The sequence below is a fragment of the Denticeps clupeoides genome, chromosome 8 (genome assembly GCF_900700375.1).
Source record: "Denticeps clupeoides chromosome 8, fDenClu1.1, whole genome shotgun sequence".
NCBI lineage: Eukaryota > Metazoa > Chordata > Actinopteri > Clupeiformes > Denticipitidae > Denticeps > Denticeps clupeoides.
In genome coordinates this window covers 19,821,789-19,842,632 of record NC_041714.1, presented here as the reverse complement: position 1 = coordinate 19,842,632, position 20,844 = coordinate 19,821,789, and the positions used below count along the sequence as shown (strand labels likewise).

General features: G+C 43.1%; 2 protein-coding genes across 6 annotated transcripts; one reads left to right on the top strand and one right to left on the bottom strand.

Moving 5' to 3' along the window:
* Positions 1 to 4,847: 4,847 nt before the first annotated feature.
* edaradd (EDAR-associated death domain) lies at positions 4,848 to 13,135 on the top strand. Of its 3 annotated transcripts, none has more exons than XM_028989430.1 (6): positions 4,848 to 5,155; positions 7,693 to 7,796; positions 7,987 to 8,029; positions 10,122 to 10,186; positions 10,840 to 10,891; positions 10,997 to 13,135. In XM_028989430.1, the coding sequence occupies exons 1-6, from the start codon at positions 5,098 to 5,100 to the stop codon at positions 11,383 to 11,385; spliced, it is 711 nt and encodes a 236-aa protein (XP_028845263.1). In that variant the 5' UTR covers positions 4,848 to 5,097; the 3' UTR covers positions 11,386 to 13,135. The 3 variants fall into 3 exon arrangements, with proteins under 3 accessions (XP_028845263.1, XP_028845265.1, XP_028845264.1); XM_028989432.1 differs by having other exon boundaries at positions 4,916 to 5,155; positions 7,693 to 7,751; XM_028989431.1 differs by lacking the exon at positions 4,848 to 5,155 and adding an exon at positions 7,094 to 7,609 and having other exon boundaries at positions 7,693 to 7,751.
* Positions 13,136 to 13,327: 192 nt separating this feature from the next.
* LOC114796216 (neuroblast differentiation-associated protein AHNAK) lies at positions 13,328 to 19,551 on the bottom strand. Of its 3 annotated transcripts, XM_028990205.1 has the most exons (5): positions 19,456 to 19,550; positions 17,797 to 17,856; positions 17,514 to 17,604; positions 16,109 to 17,290; positions 13,328 to 15,892 (listed from the first exon to the last, which is right to left on the bottom strand). In XM_028990205.1, the coding sequence occupies exons 2-5, from the start codon at positions 17,797 to 17,799 to the stop codon at positions 13,668 to 13,670; spliced, it is 3,501 nt and encodes a 1,166-aa protein (XP_028846038.1). In that variant the 5' UTR covers positions 17,800 to 17,856; positions 19,456 to 19,550; the 3' UTR covers positions 13,328 to 13,667. The 3 variants fall into 3 exon arrangements, with proteins under 3 accessions (XP_028846038.1, XP_028846037.1, XP_028846036.1); XM_028990204.1 differs by having other exon boundaries at positions 13,328 to 17,290; positions 17,797 to 17,859; positions 19,456 to 19,551; XM_028990203.1 differs by having other exon boundaries at positions 13,328 to 17,290.
* Between the last annotated feature and the right edge of the window lie 1,293 nt (positions 19,552 to 20,844).

Genomic DNA, 20,844 nt, shown 5'->3' with positions numbered 1-20,844 from the left:
TCACGAGCACGGAACCTTTTTTTTTTTAAACACTGGCAAGCTGGTACCTTTGTACTTGCTGCAACTGAACACAAAAGAAAAATCGCCACCTGCACCTTTTCCCCCCCAGCAGCCCTCTAACTCGGTGGCTTTTGCAAATTACTATTTAATTGTCTTGTAATTACCCGCTGTCCCCGCTGGTGAGCGGGTAATAGTTTTGTGCGGAGCGGGTCTCGCCTGACAGGAGCTTAAGTCACCTGTTGCCTCCACCTACGCCCGATCCAGCTTTAATCCAACCCGCCACAGCAGCATCAGTGTCAGGAAGCGCCAACAAATGATGGTGGTAGTAGCCTAGTGGGTAACACACTCGCCTATGAACCAGAAGACCCAGGTTCAAACCCCACTGACTACCATTGTGTCCCTGAGCAGGACACTTAACCCTGAGTGTCTCCAGGGGGGGACTGTCCCTGTAACTACTGATTGTAAGTCACTCTGGATAAGGCCGTCTGGTAAATGCTGTAAATGTGAATGTAAATGGCCGTCTGTCTTTTGAGCAGAGGGTTAATGATTTAATGGTAATTGACATGACCCATGACCTTCCTCAGCCGCTAGGCCATCACCGTCCTGACCAGTGGCCACCAGTTCCCACCACTGTCCCATTGAAAGGTCCTGTCTCCTCCGTTACTTCCTGTTTCCTCCTCCATTTTATTTTCTTGTTATTTCTTATTATTCACATGTTCACACACTCGACCTCTGTTACAGTCATCTGGGGTCCACACACCCCACAAAACCAATCATGCAGGCATATTATCATCTGATTGCCCAAAATATCCATCGTTAATAGTATAATTACTAGTATTACATAATTATTTTGCATGATGTGTTCTCTAATCGCAAATGCCTTTTCATGATGTAAAAGGAGACAGAAACTGACACGTATGAACAAAGAGTGTCAACACAGACTTACTCTGTTACAGATGGGTGTTAATCACAGCCAGCATTCCATGCAAGTGTGTGTGTGTGTTCTACAAGAGCAACTCCACCATGTTAAAGGTCTCATTTACATTTAGAGGGGATCTGATATGCAGGACCGAGGACAAGAGAATCTGTGCCGAATGCGCAGGACCTGTGCAACCACCTGAAGGCTACCATCTCATATTAACACCAGTTCAGAGTACACACAAACGTAAGAACACAGGAAAGCTGCATGTGAGACTAAGCAATTAACCCCTCGGAGCAGCTACTCCAAACAGCGGCACGCTCACCTGGTTACAGAGCCGCGGTGGGCTGCTGCCACCAGGAAGTCAATGGCAGAAATCAGCCCTCTACATCAGCACTGCATGCTTCAAACGGTGCCAAAAGAAGAAAAAAGGTGGTTTTTACATGCAATCTTTACTTAAAAATCAGAATCAGAGTGCCACCTGCTGGATTACAGAAATTTAACACGTGCCCTGAGTGAGCGTGTGTGTGTTTGTGTGTGTGTGTACAGCAGTAATTTATGAGAGGCCGTTTAGGACATATTTCAGATATGTGTTACACAAACACATGTGAAACACATACACATTCACATATGAAACTGACAAGCATGCATTTATACTACTGAAAACTGACGCACACATATATATGAAACATTCACACAGATCCGTGTGAAATGGACACACACACACACACAAACACATATGAATATAGTACAGTACAGACCAAATATTTGGACACACCTTCTCATTCAATGCGTTTTTCTCTAATTTCATGACCATTTACATTGGTAGATTCTCGCTGAAGGCATCTCAGCTATGAATGAACACATGTGGAGTTATGTACTTAACAAAAAGGGGCAGAGGTGGCATAGCGGTTAAGGAAGTGGCCCGTATTCAGAAGGATTTTCAGTTAGGATCACCTTTTTTTGTTAAGTACATAACTCTACATGTGTTCATTCATTTTGATGCCTACAGTGAGAACCTACCAATGTAAATGGTTATGAAAATAAAGTAAACCCATTGAATGAGAAGGTGTGTCCAAACTTTTGTGCTGTGTATATACATGTGTGTGTGTGTGTGTGTGTGTGCGTGTGTGTGTGTCCGCGTGTCCACGTCCATTTCACGTGGATCTGTGTGAGTGTTTCATATATGTGTGTGTGTGGGTTTTAAGTAGTATAAATGCATGCTTTTCAGTTTCATATGTGAATGTGTTTCACATGTGTTTCTGTAACAAACGTGTGAAATATTTCCTAAATGGCCCCTCACAGTAATTAAGCTGAGCTGGATGACAGCATGTTTTTTTTATGGAATATTTTATTAATTTCATACCTTGGCATTCATTTGTCTTAGTGGGAAAAAAACACAAGTCAAAGCAATACATCACAGTGGACAAAAATGAAAGCAGGCACTAGATCATGACAGATCTGTTATCTTGAACAATGAAGCATTTAGCACATTAAGAAGAGTTCATTAGCCCATTTGGCAGCTGGTAAAACCAGTATAAATGTTCACTTGCTGCATGAGAACTTCCAGTTAACACTGATAGGAAGAGACCTTAATATTTGTTGATATACAGTGCACAACCCCGGAAAAAAGTTCTTTAAATTCGAATTACAGTGTTATGCACTGTAGATGATGAGATTTGCAATTTGACGTTGAGGAACAATGTTTCTCTTCCACAATCTTTTTACTCACTCTTTCACTCTTTCATCTGTCACGATTGGGTGCAGCTGGAAACGCACCTGGCACCAATCTGCCTGACTGCAAGGCTCCAGCCATGGGCAGGTGTGAGGAATTAGGTGGACATGGCTGGAGCCTTGTTATAAGGAACTTCTGAGCAGCCGATTGAGGCTGCAACATTTCATCTGGTCCGTACGACCGCACGTGACAGAAACAATTCGAATTTAACAGCACAACATTGCAATACAGATATTCAATGTACAATTAAAATGCAAATGCAATGTACCATTCAAATGGAGAGTAGTATGAGAAACGGCAACATAAAATGATGTCTTGCTGAACTGGGACTTCCCACAACACATCCTGCAACCATACAGACACAGAGGCCATTTCTTTGATTTTGAAAATATCACTTTTACAAACATGAACATCAGCCACTTTTGGGAAAATTGGTCAGATCCACCAGCCTTTCTATCACTATTGTGGAGCTGAAATCTGAAAATCTGAAAGTATTTTTGTTGGTTCGTTGGGGTTAATTGGGATCATTTCCATGTGGTGCAGGTTCATGGGTACAACTATGTACTTTACCAAATCATGTTCCTTTAAAGGTACAACATGGTATCACAAAGGACCTGTCCTGTACCTTTTGAGTACTGAAAGGAACAGTTTTGTACCTGGAGGTTTAATAATGTACCCTGTGTGTACCTTTATTCATCTGTGTGCAGCGTATCAGTCATCATACGGTTGAATTAACATGTTGATAATGCAAATATTGCATCTCCTGGACTTGCACATTGCATCAGATAAAAAATGAAACTCACCATTGTAGGGGATCTGAAGATTCCTGAAATCCACTGAATAACGAGTCTTAAAACTCTCTGTGACACAGCTTGTTTTTGAATCCCCTTTTTTAGAAACTTGTAAAGTTGTTAGGAACTTGTACACTCACCGATCCCTTCTCAGTATGAAACTGCAGTCATTATGGGTAAGCCAGCTTCACAGAAGTTTGTATTGTAGCTGCAGCAACATGTCCTCATTCACGTTCCGCAGTGAAGATTTGTGTAAGCCTGACCGCTACAAAATGAAAAGCGGAGTTGTTGTGTCTTGCAAATCTGCATTTGACGATAAAACATCAATAGTTACAAAAAATAAGTAATGAGAGAATAAATCTAGAATATACACATATTATTGTATGCCAAACAGGAAATAAATAATAGATATAATGTCTGGGAACTGAATGTGTTGAATGAAAGTCTGAATATATATACATGTAACTATACTTTGCACACTCAAATTAGGATGACAGTCATTAATTATCAATATTTGTTAATAAAATATAGCAGCAAATTCACCACCCGAAGTATTGCAAACAGAAGGATAAGCTAATAATAACACAGCACAGCTGTTTTGCCTGTCAAAAATGTATTCTATATGTATTCCAACAGTATTCTGTATACAGAATACATTACTGAATACATTTGTGGATATTTATTCAGTATTTTTCAAATGACTTAATTTGACTGTTCATTTGGCAGAATGTAAATGTACAGATATATAACAGATATACAGTACAGGCAAAGAGTTTGGACCCACCTTCTCATTCAATGTGGTTTCTTTATTTTCATGACCATTTACGTTGGTAGATTCTCACTGAAGGCATCAAAACTATGAATGAACACATGTGGAGTTATGTACTTAACAAAAAAATGTGAAATAAGTGAAAACATGTTTTATATTCTAGTTTCTTTGCTCTGATTACTGCTTTGCACACTCTTGGCATTCTCTCGATGAGCTTCAAGAGGTCGTCACCTGAAATGCTTCTCCAACAGTCTTGAAGGAGTTCCCAGAGGTGTTTAGCACTTGTTGGGGTCCAGCTCACCCCAAACCATCTGGACTGGGTTCAGGTCCGGTGACTGTGGAGGTCAGGTCTCCACTTTTTGTTAAGTGCAGAACTCCACATGTGTTCATTCATAGTTTTGATGCCTTCAGTGAGAATCTACCAACGTAAATGGTCATGAAAATAAAGAAAACACGTCGAATGAGGAGGTGTCTCCAAACTATTGTCCTGTACTGTGTACATCAGTCCAGTTCCATAATGAAACTTGCTTTTAAAATATTGGCCTCCAGAGACTAACAAACTTCCTCTTTTTTTTAAGTAAAGAGAAAGGCGGTGCTCGTCTGCGCCTTTTTATTATTAACGCTGTTTTTGTGACGGGCCGGAATGAGTAAGGTCCTATTTTGGGCGGAAGACATGAACACCTGGGCGTGAAGGGAAAAAAGAGAGAAAAAAAAAAAAAGTCCTCGTATCCGCGGAGGCGGACCGTGCTGGAGAAGCCGAACCCGCACAGACAGCCAGGCAGCCAGGCAGGTGTCTCCCGGTGCCGGGACGCAGGGCTCCGCAGCTCGCCGGTTTCCCCCGTGGTTTTCGGCTCATCTGGTTGGACGCGCGTCGGGAGCTTCTATGTGCCACCTGCTCGTCGTGGACATGGCGAGCCTGCGAGCTTACAGCGACACGTTCGGTGAGTCCTCCTTTACATTTACATCCAGAGCGACTTACAATCAGTAGCGACAGGGACAGTCCCCCCCTGGAGACACTCAGGGTTAAGTGTCTTGCTCAGGGACACAATGGTAGTAAGTGGGATTTGAACCTGGGTCTTCTGGTTCATAGGCGAGTGTGTTACCCACTAGGCTACTACCCTATATATAGTATATAGTATATACCCTATATAGACTATATACACCCTATATAGACTACATTTAATGGCATTTATCAGATGCACCTCACAGTCAGTAGTTACAGGGACAGTTCCCCCCCCCCCCCCCCCCCCCTTAACTTTGGGTCTTGCTCAGGGACACAATGGCAGTAAGTGGGATTTGAACCTGGGTCTTCTGGTTCACAGGCGAGTGTGTTACCCCACTAGGCTACTAGCACCCCTAATTGTTCTACGTTAAAGAATCGTTTGGATGAACTGTGTTCTGTTCTGTTTTAATCCGTCCAAGGACACAGATTTAAAGAAGAAAGGCCGGTGGCCCAGTGTTGGACGGTACCGATCAGACTGGCTTTCGGGTCATGTGGGTCTTAATGAGAACTTTTTCTGCAGCGCTTCTGAACTGTGAAGCATGTAAAATGTGTTCTGCGTGTCCACACGAAGTCCGTGCGAAACGTTTAAACGTACGTCGTAATGCGGTCATAATTCATACAGGTTTATCCCCCCGAAATTACCTTCTGACTGGAATTACGAAGGGAACGTTAAACAGCCAGAAAGACGTCCTTATCCAGAGCGACTTACAGTCAGTAGTTACAGGGACAGTCCCCCCCCCCCGAGACAATCAGGGTCAAGTGTCTTGCTCAGGGACGCAATGGTACTAAGTGGGATTTGAACCTGGGTCTTCTGGTTCATAGGCGAGTGTGTTGAATTTTGAATAAGCTTTATCAGTCTTTTCCGGCCAGAGGGACAGCAGTTTGTCCCTGCGAGGCTTGCATTGATTCGTCTTGGAGGGTTAACATCCCCACGGGAGGCGCGTAGGACATTTCTGGATTACCGATCCGCATCACGCACATCCTGAACAAAGCTGGCTTTCATTCACCGTCCCTGCATTTGCCGCGTTATTATATGCGAGGCGTGAAAGTGTGGAGGGGGAAGAAAAAAAAAGGTGCGACGGGCCACCTATCGGCGTGGCTTTGAAGCCGGAGCGTCTGGGTGGTCAAAAGCGAACAGGATCCGGGTTCGTCGGCGCAGAATCGTGGCTGTAGGCAGCGTGTCATTATGCGGTTTATTCCTCATCTCGCCGGCTCTCCCCGGAGCCCGTCCCTACACGCCTCTGCATTCCCCGCCGAGGAGAAACAATGGCGGGTCGATTCGGGGGGCCGGCCTGGCCCCCGCTCGTGGGGCCGAATGTCCCCAGTATGACCGTTGATACGCCACCGGGGTCGAGTGGTGGACCCCGGGCCACCTCGGTACGCGCTAACTCCGGAGGTCACCAGGCCCCGGGGGGAATTTCCTTACATTTACAGCATTTACCAGACGGCCTTATCCAGAACGACTTACAATCAGTAGTTACAGGGACACTCCCCCCCTGGAGACACTCAGGGTTAAGTGTCCTGCTCAGGGACACGATGGTAGTAAGTGGGGTTTGAACCTGGATCTTCTGGTTTATAGGCGAGTGCCACTACCACCCTGCCCGTGGACGTTGCACAGCTTTCACTGAACGCCCGTCTCTCTCTGGGACGTGTCCACGGCGATACGTCATTCTGAGAAACCGACTCGTGGCTTGCAGGGTCTTCCTGTGACGCTCCGACCTCGGACGTGTATCCCGTGTCACCGCCGCGCCTTGACGTAATCGGGGCGTACTGACGTACGGTCAGCGGCGCGGGGGATTTAGCAGGAAGTGGAGGTGTGGAGTGGAAGGGGTGAGACGCTCCGCTTTCGGTCTTTCTTTTCTCTCTGGGAGGGAGATGGAGGGAGAGAGAGAGAGAGAGACAGAGAGAGAGTTGCTGCCTCTGGTATGGCGCCATGACTCTCACAATGGCGCTTCTTGACGGAACTTCTAGGGAATCTTTTGTGTGCGTCTGGTTGGGGTCTAACCGCCGAGCAGAGGAGGATCTTGTTGGTGCACGCACGGGCCCACACATAATTGGAGGCGCTCTGTGTGTGTGTGTGTGTGTGTGTGTGTGCGCACATCACTTCAAAACTGTCTGTCGCCTCCCACTAAAGCAACAAGTAAAGACCCATGATCCCACCTATGCATTTAACCCCTTCTGCCGGAGCCTCGCTTATTTGCTCTCCTTTGTCCCGCTTTGAAATGACGAATCGGCGTTGAAGACCGTTCGCCTGGTTCTGTCTCTCTTTCGTAGAACGGTCGGCTAGTCGAGGCGATGGACCTCGCTTTAAAAGGTCTGTGGTCGAACGTATCGAATGGATGGGGAGGGGATCGCGGGGAAAACGGCCGATTCCAGAAGATAAGATCTCGTGGTAGGTGAGAACCGCGGGGTTCCCGCCTGGTTTCCACCACGCCGCCACCTCCTGACTGTGTGTCTGCGTCGTGTGCTTCACAGAGAGGATCATTTCCGAACCAGTCGAGGACACGGACACGAGCAGCTTCGCGGCCAATACGGTACGGAGGCCTTTCCGATGCGCCCTGGCGCCCAACGTCTTCCTTGTAAGGCTTTGTACACACGGCGGGGGGGCGGTGACAGGTCCTTCCTTCTCAAGGAAACGTGTTTCAACACATCTTCACACATTTCATATTCATATCCGCTCATTGGGTCTGTGCTCATGCGAAGTGAATTGCATGCATGTCCTCGTCCTGTAAGACAAATATATAAATATATATTGTTCTTCTTTTACAGTCGTTAAAGTCTAACTATCCAGTTCAAGTCACAGACACACAAGGTAGGTGTATTCCACCGTAGTATTCAACCTCTAAATGTGCACGTTGAATAATCTGGTAGTAATTTGAGAATTTTTTATATGGGAATGTCACCCACCCAATTTTATTTGCACCTCATGGTGAAAAAGTCGGGGACAAGTGATAAAATGCACGAAATGTGTCTTCTGCATGTAACCCTGCATGGCCCTTAGTGAGCAGTGGGCAGCCATGGAAGGCCCCCAGGGGGCAGTGTGTGGGGACGGGACCTTGATCAAGGGGACCTTTTGGTTATGAGTCCGCCTCCTTACCTGCTAGGCCACCACTGACCCACTGACTAAAAGTAAAAGGAAAGATTTTGTGGCATATAAGTTTAAATTTGTCTCCAAAGGTTAAAAAAAATGAGGCAAGCAGGTAGGCAATCAGAAATGAACAAAGTCTCCAACACACACTTAGTAACGTACTAACTCACCAATCTCCTGACAGTAAGTCAAACTTTCATGAAGTGTTGTATTGATGTTGGCTGTGGAGCTCACCGTGAACATGAAGGTCATGGGGGAATTCTGGGCTTTCAGTGATTCCTTTATTGGAGTGGAAGGATCGTGAACAACTTGCTTCTGGCCAAAAAATTTGGCCTGATATTGGTAAATATCAGAATTGGTAAAGTTCATTGCTGGTTTATTGGTCATCCTGGTCATTCGGGATCATTGTCCTACTGGAACAAGCAATGTTGTAAGCGATTGATTTGTGGTGATGTGGAAGAATGTAGAGGTAGTCTTTCTTCTACATAATTCTATCCATTATTCCAACACTAAACAACTGCCAGTGGTGGCCTAGCGGTTAAGGAAATGGACCTGTAATCAGAAGGTTGCCGGTTCGAATCCCGAGGTCGAATCACCTGTCATGGCACATTTTGTGTCACCGCGTGCTGTGCTGTGTATCACACACTTAACAACCCCAGAGCACGATGCCCCCACCACCGGGTTTGATAGTTGGTACACCTTCAATCCTCCATACGTCCATGTCATTGCGAAGTCCTTCGGCTTGTTCATGTAGGGAGTTTACTTTACTTTACTTTACTTTATTTGGCAGACGCTTTTATCCAAAGCGACTTACAATGGGAAGACACCAGCAATTCTCGTTCGATTTCTATAGAATATCAAGTATACAAACTAAGAGCCCTGATAAGGCTTAGACTTGTCATTGAAGAACATGCTCGGAGAGTGTTGGGTGCTAGACTAAGAAAAATTATAATGTATTTATACATTTTGTATTTGTTTGTTAAATGTGTATGCATGTGTATGTGTTAAATTTGTCTGTAATATTTTTGGAATAAGAGGGTTTTCACCTTCTTCTTAAAAGTGGTGATAGTCTCGGCTAGTCGTGTGGAGGAGGGCAGGTTGTTCCACCAGCCAGGGACAACAACGGAGAACAGACATGATTGGAATCGGAGACCCCGTGAAGAAGGAATTTTTAGTCTCCTTTCGTTTGCTGATCTGAGAGAGCGTGTAGGAGTGTATCTAGGTAGTAGTGTGTTGATGTAGGAGGGCGCAGTTCCATTTACAGCCCTGTAGGCAAGCATCAAGGATTTGAACTCAATGCGAGCAGCTACCGGGAGCCAGTGGAGGGAGGTAAGAAGAGGTGTAACATGGGTGTATTTTGGCTGATTGAAGATGAGGCGGGCTGCCATATTTTGGACCATCTGGAGTTTAGCGGAGTTTGAAGGTGCACCACCTTCAAATTGTTTGAATTTGTGAATTCAAACAATTTGTGCAGATGAGCGTATGTTATCTTCTCTGTGTGTGTGTGTGTGTGTGTGTGTGTGTGTGTGTGTGTGCGTGTGCGTGTCATTTTTTATTTTTAAATATATTTAAATATATATTTTTTTAAATATATTTTAAATATATTTTATTTTTAAATATAATAGCTCATCATATTTGATGAGCTATTGAATATGCTGGATTTGCATACAGTGTGTACTAGATGTGGTAATTGATTCATTAATTAAGTCGTTAATTTTGTCATTTTTTATTTTATTTTTACGTTGTTTTGTAAGTTGTTCCATAACCATTCCTTGGTAAAATAAGTAATAAAGTTTATTTATTCTGTCAAACACAGTAACACTGCAGTTTCGATCCATGTCCCCAAGGCATCCCCAAAACTCGCAGGATCGAATACAGCAGGTGGGTAGGAAATTAGCTATTTATTTGTAATTATAATAACACACTAAGCAATTGTAGATATTGCAGGATACATTGTGATTTGGGTAATATGAGATACAGTTAATAATCCCTTCATAACAGGAATCGATGGTCTGTTGCATTTTTGATCTTGTTGCACCACTGAAACTTGGATTAAACGATCAACCGCTTGTCCAATATACATTTATCCAATAAGAAAATCATTTTGTCACTTGGATAGGATCTAAGGTTAAGACTGGTTTTATGGAGTGTGTCTGGGGTGAATCTTTTTAGAATAGGAACGACTGTTTTGACATGAAAAGATAACACTGCATATATTACTTTTACTCTTATGCTATGTAGAAAAAAATGAGGCTAGCGTGTTTCTTGTAGCGAAGATTGCACGTGTGCGGATGGGTTGGCGGGGGGTGAACGCTGCCAGAACCCCAATTTATGCGTGTAGAAGCCTTGATAGGTGCGTTTAGACGCAGCCAAATTAGTCACCCAAGTCTAAAAACCCGGCCGGACACGTTCGGGGGAAAAGAGGAGATCTGGTCGCCCAAACTTGGCGGCGCCCTGCCAACTCTTGTCAACTGAAAATCAACATATGCAAATCATTAAACACTACAAAAGACTAACCCTTCTGTTTCTTGTAGCCTGTTGAAAACGATGTAAGCGAATACATTTGCCCCCCGTCAATCCCATCAGGTAATTGCGGTTTCGTTCAACTTGCATATCTTTTCAATCTCTCTAGCCCATTGCAGTTTAAAGTTCATGTAGATCGTGTTGATCTGTTCATTTTCCTCCAACCAGACTTCACAAAGGGTCTTCAGAACCTGGACATCCGATACGAGAAGTGCTGCTGCCCACCTCCTCCACCCATGATCAGCGACCTGATGAATGACCGAGATCTCCTGCAGCGGCTCCAGCAGAAGCTGGACCCCACCCATTGCACTGTGAAAAACTGGAAGAACTTTGCCAGCCGCTGGGGCATGAGCTACGACGAGCTCACCCTGCTGGAGCACCGCACGCAGGGCTCCGCCTACCACAGCCCTACGCACGAGTTCCTGCTGCGCAACAGCCAGAAAAGCGTGCGGGCCCTCGCCGAACTGTGCCGCCTGTACCAGCGCATCGACGTGCTGCAGCTGCTGCAGCGCTGGATGGAGAACGACTGGCCATCGCGATGCCAGCAGGCCTGCTAGCTTGCGAAGATCGTCCTCTTCACCCCGCCGTGGTTAACACCAAGGACATCAGCTTCCTGACCCGTCCTGGCCCAGAAAGAAGAATAGATGCTGTTTTATGGTGGCGCCAGTAACAACCTTCGCACCATGCCTTGCAGCAGCAGCAGGAAATGGGGTTTAGAGCTGTAAATCGGGCTCGGGTTGGCCCCAGTCGAGCTAAATGAGCAGAAAACACAAGCTTTCCATCTATAGTACCTATCCTTTCCGTATGATTCGCTGCTTGTAAATTGGTTTCGGTGGTTGGTAAAAGTGTTTCGCTTGTTGTAACTGTGTTTTATTAAATGTTAATTGTTTCATAAATTGTTAGTTTGATTTGTAATTCTCGTCCACCGTTGTCAGGTGATGCGAAAATGGATGCTGAAGAGGTGAAACGGAGGCTAGCCTCCGGCACATTTCCTTTCCCTCGTGGCGCGCATAAAGAAAGAATGTCAGGGCGGGAAAGGGCCTAACTTTTAAAGCACTAAAGGGGTTCCATGGAAAGTCCACGTCACCTTCAGCCCAAACTATGTTGCCTCTTGCACCCGCCACCATTCCAGCACAGCAGGGGAACTGTGAAAGCCTCGGCTCCAGCCCAAAGCTGCAGGTCAAAACCACAGTTCCAATTCAGTAACAATATCTGTCTTCCCCTCCTTCTCCCTCCTACTCTTCTACTGTTTTTGGTGACTGTACGTATACGGTGTTTTGTCTGGATGCACTTAGGTTAGACTAGGAAGCGTTTTTGTCAGGTATTGAGGGTCTTTAGGGTCGTTTGCTTCTAACACTTTCCCAGAGGAGGTTGGGTGTCACTAAAACCCCTGAGAGAGAGTTGAACTGTGAGAGAATCACCTCTCTAGTAAGGATTTGCCCAAAGAGGCTTCACGGCGGCATCAACAGGCCCAGGGGGGGTTTCTGAAGCGCTTTAGAATGTTTGTTTGAATTAATCATTCCTCTTCGTTTCATCCGACTATTTTTCTTTCTTTTTCAGTTGAGGTGAATCTATGTTCTATCTTTCTGTGGCTCCTTTAAGAATTTATTCTCTCCCAACACGGTTTTAAATGTACCGCCGGAGCTGTGAACATGGCAACATATGATAGCTTACCAGGAAAGGTGGCACTGTATGATCTGGCAGTTGACGTGCTATCCACCAAGGATCTCTGTAGACGTGGCCAAACATCAGAAGCCAATGCTCACATTTGTAATATTTATGTAATGCTTTAAGAGTATATGCACCCAGCTCCAACTGGTGAGGGAAATTCTCTGCTTTTCACACTACTGTAAAATTTTTACACAATGGTTGAGACCTGAGATTGCAAGTTCTCAATAGTACCAGCAGTGAAAATAAGTCATATACAGTATATTTATTTAAATAAGGAGAATTATATTATATAACTACTAAAATGAGACATTCCAGGGTTGAAAATTAAATGTGTGGTTTTTCTTTTAACCTTTCAACCAGTTTCATCATTTTTTGTTTGTATATTAGACATGCTCTTGAACAATTAATTCAAAACCAACATTGAGTGCATCCCCTAAATGGATTATGACTGTCTGATAACACAATCCAATAACTGTCTGTTACATGTAACTTCCTCTTCTGTGCGTTGTGAAGAGCATTTTCGTTCATTTACAGATGGTTTATGGTGTCTGGTTTACCCGTATTCTAGTTGAAATATGTATGTTGTGTTTGGAGAGGACATTTACTTCAGTTTACACTGTCTTTTTTCCTGCTTTTATCTAGTAAATAAAGTTTAAACTTTATGTAATGTCATAATGAATGTGTTTGGTGTTCTTCACTTTATGCCTCAATTCGATTATTAGAAATCACAATTTGTGAGTAGTTTATTTAAGTGATTAGAAAAGACAGTCACATAGTTTAGCGCTAGTGTAGGATTACATAGAAATAATCAAAAATACAAAACTAGACTGTTTTTTAAAATATATATTTCATTCAAGAAAATTAGTACAATTATAGACAAACAAAACATTTATATTAACATTTAGCTTTAAATACAAATTGTCAAATACAGTTTGGTAGTACAAATATTTCAACTTCAATACAGAAATTGGATCTCGTGATAGAAAAAGTTGCAGCATTTATCCTTCAAGACAAAAAATTATTCTCTTAATCAAATGTATAGATCATGTTTTTATTATTCAGTATGCTTTGCATGGTAGAACACTTAATATGTGAGTATATACTATGGCTGTTTCTAAGCCATCAACATCCAATATACAAGATCTGTACAAACAAAGGCTGCCATATTTTAATCATCACAACTGGCGAGGCCCAGCATGTTGGAGAGGCTCATCGACATTTTATCTTCTTCAGCTTTCTCTGATGTGTTCACATGTACTTGAGGTGCCAAGACCTCGAGGGAGGAGCTCTCATCATCTAGTGAGTTATCTAAAGAAGATCGTGAGGCGAACGTACGCAGCTTTTCTCTAATGTCGATCGCTTTCCCTGGCTGACTTTGGCTAAGATTATTGAAGGAGTCGACGGCCTTCGCAAGGGAGGGCGTGTCGATGTATGAATTCAGGTCCACTGCCCCTGTGAATGTCCTCACTGTCTGAATGCTGCACTCCGGCAGTCTGTGAAATTTGAACAACGGTACGTCGGTTTTACCTTTTTCTGCGCTAATGGTGGCGTTTGGTTCTTTGACATCAACCTTGGGTAAACTTGCTTGGAAATCAGGTTTGTCAAGCTCAGCCTCAACTTTTGGTGCAGATAGTTTCAAATCTGGTGTCTCTGCATTGATGTCAACTTCAGGAGATTTGACTTTGGGGCCAGACATGTTCAGCTTTTTAAATCCTGGAAATTTAATCTTTGCTTTTGGTGCATCTACATCCACGTCAGGAATCTTCACGTCCACCTCAGGACCTTTGAGGTCTGCCTCTGGTAGATTCACGTTAATGTCTGGACTGTTGATTTTAGCATCAACCTCTGGACTGGACACCTCTGGTGGTTTTAAATCAACGTTAACATCTGGAGTTTTTCCTTTGTTCAATTTATATTTTTTGAGAGTGGGAAACTTAAATTTTTCTGAAGGAACTTCAATCTCGGCTTCAGGGGCTTTCACATCCACCTCAGGAACATCAACTTCAGCTTTTGGTAAATTCATGTTTAACTTTGGAGCATTAAGCTCTGCTTCAATTTTAGGATCTTCTACATCCAACGTGGGTGATGTCATGTCGACATTTGCATCAACTTCAGGTCGCTTGACTTTTCCAGAAAGGCCAAATCTTGGCATCTTAAAGTGGGGCTTTTTTAATTTTGCTGAGGGAGGATCAACATCCAAGTCTGGTACCTTCAGGTCCAAATTTGGTGCTTCAACACCAGATTTGGGTAAACTCAAGTCAACTGTTGAGGAGCCAATGCTCCCATCTATCTTTGGTGCATTCAGACTGAGTTCAGGCTTTTTCACACTCGCATCAATGTTGACATCCGGAGCTCCAAGGTTTACTCCAGCACTTTTGGCTTCCAAATTTGGAAGATTCAGATTCAAGTCTGGAGATCTAACATTGCCTTCAATTTTAGGTGGTGAAGCTTTCAGGTCAACATTAGGTCCTTTAACTGCTGCTTGTGGCAGATTGACATCCAGTGTTGGAGTACTAATACCAGCATCGATGTTAGGCACAGAGGCATTGAGATCTGGTCCATCCACACTAGCTTTTGGACCTTTCACCTTTGGCCCTGTGAAGTGAAGTTTCGGCATCTTAAAATGAGGCATTCGTGATTTAGAGGGCGCATCAACGTCAATGTTTGGAGCCTTCACGTTTACATCTGGTCCTTGAATATTTGCCTTTGGCAAGTTTATATCTGGCACAGCAACTTCACCATCAAACTTTGGAGATGATAAGTTCAGGTCAGGCCCTTTTAGATTTATTTCACGGCTTCCGATGTCAGCACTAGGCATGTCCAGTGTAGGTAGATTTATTCCTCCTTCCACTTTTGGAACAGAAACATCCAGCTCGGGTCCATTCACTTTTGGCCCTGAAAGTCCAAGAGACGGCACCCTGAAGGCCAGCCTCTTCAGTGTGGGTGTTTCCACGTTGATGTCTGGAGATTTTACATCAACTTCAGGTCCTGTGAGATCTGCCTTGGGCAAATGTACATCGACTTTAGGAGCATTAACTCCTGCATCTGGTGCCTTAAGATGTAATTCTGGCTTATTTATGCTTGCCTCCGGCATATTAACATTTAATCCTGGCGATGAGACGTGGCCTGTGATGTTTGGTGTATCAAGTTTGAACTCTGGCGTTTTCACATCAAAATCAGGTGCTTTGGGTAGACTAACATTCACCTTGGGAGTATCAAGTTCTACATCAGCTTTTGGCAATGAGGCATCCAAATTTGGTGTCTTAACATTAGCATCGACATCCAACTTTGGTGAGTTCACTTTTCCACCCTTAAAGCCAAATTTAGGCATCTTCAGCTTGAATTTTCCAGACGGGGCATCCATGTTTACATCTGGGGCTTTCAGATCTACATCTGGGCTATCAATGTCTACATTTGGTAGGCTCAGTTCTGCATTAGGTGTGTCGATTTGTGCTTTAACTTCAGGAACAGAAATGCCGGGCGTTTTGACCTCACCCTCGATATCTGGCGAGTTAACTTTTCCACCCTTAAAGCCAAATTTAGGCATCTTCAGCTTGAATTTTCCAGACGGGGCATCCATGTTTACATCTGGGGCTTTCAGATCTACATCTGGGGCTTTCAGGTCTACATCTGGGCTATCAATGTCTACATTTGGTAGGCTCAGTTCTGCATTAGGTGTGTCAATTTGTGCTTTAACGTCAGGAACAGAAATGCCGGGCGTTTTGACCTCACCCTCGATATCTGGGGAGCTCACTTTTGGCCCAAAAAGCTTGAAGTGAGGCTTCTTCATTGTTGGAAATTTGATTCCTTTTGCTGAAGGACCATCAACATTAGGAGCTGCAAGATCCACTTTTGGACCATTAAATTCAGCTGATGGTAAATTTAATCCCACATCTGGCGTGTTCACATTTGCTTCGATATTTGGAGCTGAGACATTAAGATCAGGTGTGTTGACGTCAGCTTCAAGTTCCATTTTTGGAGTTTTTACTTTTCCAGCCTTGGGTTTCTTTATGCCCCATTTTAATTTACCTGATGGCGCGTTAATGTCAGCACTTGGTCCATCAAGATCAATATCAGGTCCAGTCAGCTCAGCTTTGGGTAAATCCAAATCAGCATTTGGAGTCTTGATATTTGCCTCAAGTTTGGGGACTGACACGTTTGCAGCTTTAACGTCTGCATCAACGCCAATTTCAGGGCTCTTCACTTTTGGCCCGGAGACTTTGGGCTTTGTAAATGTGAACCTTTTGGATTTCATGGATGGCGCTTCAATGTCAACATCTGGGGAACTGAGATCCACTTCAGGGCCGTTAAGTTTACCTTTTGGTACTGTTAAATCAACCTTTGGGGCCTGGACATCTCCACTGATCGCGGGGGGTGTAAGACTAAGGTCTGGTGCATTAACACTTGCATTGACACTAGGGACATCTATATTTGCCTTTGGTTTTTTCGCTTTCTTATTATACAAGCGTAAAGTGGGTATTTTAAATTTGGGGGCTGTATGTTTTATGTCACCGCCATTTATTGTAGGTGTCTCCACACCTAGTGAAGCATCTGGAGCTTGAACATTTGGAGTGGACACACTGAGCCCTGGAGTACCCAAAGCTCCTTTAATATGAGGTCCAGGGAGGTTAAAAGAGCCAAGATTCCCACCAGCTTCCAGATCTCCAGATACAGTCGTAACGTCAAGATTTTTATCATAGTTCTCCAGAACTTTCAGCACACTCCAAGCATCCTCATGTTTAAGATGACCCAAGTGAATGGTGGCAGCAACAATCCGTTCCACTGCAGAGACTGTAAAGTTTATGAAGCACAAGGTGTTAAAATGAATACATCTGCACAGGAAAATGCCTTTCAATGAATCAAGAGTTATACATTTTTGCTTCAATTTGAATGACCAGGTTAAATGACAAAAAAATTAAATACTGGTCAAAAAGTCTTCAAAAACAAGAGGTGCTTATTCTGGGGGTCATCTTTCATTCAGGCCTTTATGGTAATACAATATGGTAATACTTACCATTGCCCAACCCAGTCTTAGTGGTAAAGACAGGATTTTTGATGCCAACATTGATGGTTGCTGGTTTTTCATCATCTTCCACAGTCAGATTCTGTTAATATCATCACAAATAATCAATACAATTTATAATTGTCAATTAGTCAAGACAAAGTTAAAATACAATTCATTTTTATCCGTTTTTATTGAATTTCTGCAGGATACATTTACTGAATGCCTACCTCAACACAACGTGCATGATTCTGATGTTATAAAGTTAAATGTAATTTGACAATATTGCACATACCATCTTCTTTGTACTCTATGGTTTTACAGCTTCATAGGAAAACGATGTTCGCACAGATTTCTGCTAAAAGAAAATAGTTTGTTTAAAAATATAAAACATTATAGTCAATGTAACTGAGGATAAGATGTAAGTTTTTTGTTTATCTCAATCATTAATCTAAACATGTACATATATATGTATTTATTCCAATAGACATAGGTATTTGCTGTCTTGTGAGGAACCAAAAGGTTTGAAAAGATGATGAAGTTCCAGTCCCTTTATGCTCAATATGATATCTTCTCACATACTGTGTAAATGCAATACCGGGGGATGTGCTCAAAGTACGTTTATTTCAAATGCTTGAGTCTACAATCAGGAAAAAGAAGAGATCTTTTAGTGTAATTTTTTTTTAATGTTATCTCTTGTGTAGATAGGCCAATGATGATTGGTTATAAACATCCCTGGTTCTATGGCCCACATTTTTTTAAATTGTAGTGTAACCAAAATGAGTTCCATTGGGTAAAGTGTACAGGCTAATTCAGATAAATTTTGATTATTTTCCCCAAATTCTTCATAAAGATACAAAGCCTCAAAATAAATAGTTAAAATTTTCAGGATGTCAATTTATAATTCGTGTACAATATGGCACCATGCACAATGCTAATCCTTGTTTGTTACTGCAGATTAGGTGCAATGAAATCACTAAGAAGAATGTATTTAAAGAATCCACAGTTAAATGCGTTTTCATCAAGTAGCTGCTGAGTGACAAACTGAGAAACTAGCACCAGCCTCATGCCAATGGCATTTCAGACATGGCCACTGGGGCAAAAGAATGCAAGGAACCAGTCTGTCGAGATGAATGACATATTGTGTGTGACAGCACTGCCGCATACCTGGGATCTCCAGCCCTCACCCACCTAACTCAGATCCAATCCTATTGGAAGATGGGCGTTTACATACATTAACCCAAGGGCCATATGTACCTGCTCGTTTGCATTCTAGCCAAAGGGTATGGACAATGGCCAGAGCAGCACATAAAGAAAAATTATCAAAGAAGATAACACATCCAAGACTTTAAAAATATCCTCTCATGGTATCAGCAAATTAAACAGAAACATGAATTATCCAGTGAAAAAAATCCAGTGTGCCTTAAAGAGGACAAAAAAAATGTCAGATTTCATCCTTTAAAAAACAATTTTTTAAAATGTCTTTTTTTGGATCTTGCAGGCCCTCTGGTTCTCAAGCTCAGTTAATCGCCAACATTTACATTCCATGCAAACCAAATGTAATAAAACAGGACTGAAACAGCCATTTAAACCAACTTTAGTTGATTATGGTCTTTATGAAAAAAAAATTTGCCCACTTCGGCAACTGTGTGCACTCGTAGGCCAAACCCACAATGGCACAATAACATGAGATATAGATAGAATACGCATATGCGATTCAATAAATTCCACATACAATGTTCTTATTATAACTTTTGCAGGTATTATGTCATCTATGTTATATTATTTTGGTATGCTGGACAGTATTTAGATGTCTGGAGAATTACATGCACAGAAAAATCTAACATCTCGAAAATAAAACAAAAAAGTGAACAATTCAGCTTTACCCAGTTGAGGCATTGGTGACCAGCGCCAATACCAGAGTAACCATCAGTAGCAAAAAGCACAAACTCACCATATGATGCTGATGCGGCGATGCACCGCTGCGGTGTGGTCTCACCCGAACGCCACTCGATCTGACCCTTTGAGCTGCTCTCCCAGTTAAATGCCAATGTTAAAAACCACAAGAGCTGACAAACAGGTTCCACAACACCACCCTCCCGCCTACCTGCCAGGTATGCACACCTCCAAACGCAGCACCCAATACACACAACACCACAACGGAGCCGCTGATCACCGAAACCAGCAGAGGAAGGAGGGAGGGAGCGAGGGAGGAAGGAAAAAGTTTCTTACGCTACACTCATCAAACTAAACTAATTCATTACACCTATTTTTATAGCTCAGTGATAGTGAAACTAAACTAGATTTTTACATATCCCTAGCATGATATAGTGTTGTTATAGTACTTTACTCAAATAGATTATTTTGTTCAGTATTTTTCTATTCATTTATTAATAGGTTAATGCTGTATATTTTCTACTGTATTCATGTGCTATTAACTGGTTACATCAGAATGGCCTGAAACGACTGGAAGGACTTTCAATTTTCATGCTGGGAGCCCGTTCTTCCATCTATGACCATTATAATTATTACTCTGTCTAAATGCTTTCAATTTAATGACCTGAATATTTCACTGTCTCTCTGGCAATAGACGGAACAGGCCGAGATTAGTTTGGCACCTCCCATAAAGAGGACCATCTCTAGTTAACTAAATAGTTCCATATTTGCACTGCAGTTTTCTAAAGACAGCCCCCATAAACCCTCAATCAAAGCTGGCCAATGCATGAACCAAAGTTAAAAAAAAAAAAAAAAGTAAATGTGCTGTTGATCGTGGAGATTCTCGACCAGCAATAGTCCTCATAAATACAAATATTGCTGTGTGCCATCAGCCGTGTCTCATGGGGTGGGGGCTTCCGTGGGGAAATCTGCTTTGCAGGCCTCAGTGAGAGTTAATGAGGAAGGGACGAGGCGTGAAGCCTGCGTAGCAGAGCCAATTTGCTTAAAGAGGCTAATGGCATGGTCCTCAGTGGGGAGCGAGAGAGGAAGCGTGCTCTGATGGCCGCTCCAGTGCTACCGGTTAACGACAACGTAATGGCGAAGCAGGCAGAAAAATGTGGGAGAGAGCAGCAGATGTTCTTTCATCCGTGATGGGATGCGGGGAAGAATTTGTTGCTACACGTAGATGCGATCACCCGAAGGCATGACTTTTTAAGTGTTAAAGGTGTGTGTGTGTGTGTGTGTGTGTGTGTGTGTGAAGTCGCCTTTATTCACGTTTCAGTTCGCTACAGCTGTCTCGGCATCAAGCTTCAACACGTTCTCTTGAGTGAAATAATTCGGGCTGACAAAGGAAGCCGTGCAGCGGCCTCAACCCCCCCCCCCCAGTTGTCACACAGTTGTCATGAAT

Excerpts from the sequence above, each read along its gene's own strand:
- LOC114796216 (XM_028990204.1), bottom strand. Across the intron at positions 17,291-17,513 it reads TAAGACTGGGTTGGGCAATG|TCTCTGCAGTGGAACGGATT; the intron begins GTAAGTATTACC and ends TAAACTTTACAG.
- edaradd (XM_028989430.1), top strand. The coding sequence starts at position 5,098 with ATGTGCCACCTGCTCGTCGTGGACATGGCGAGCCTGCGAGCTTACAGC. Across the intron at positions 5,156-7,692 it reads AGCTTACAGCGACACGTTCG|AGAGGATCATTTCCGAACCA; the intron begins GTGAGTCCTCCT and ends TGTGCTTCACAG. Across the intron at positions 7,797-7,986 it reads TGGCGCCCAACGTCTTCCTT|TCGTTAAAGTCTAACTATCC; the intron begins GTAAGGCTTTGT and ends CTTCTTTTACAG.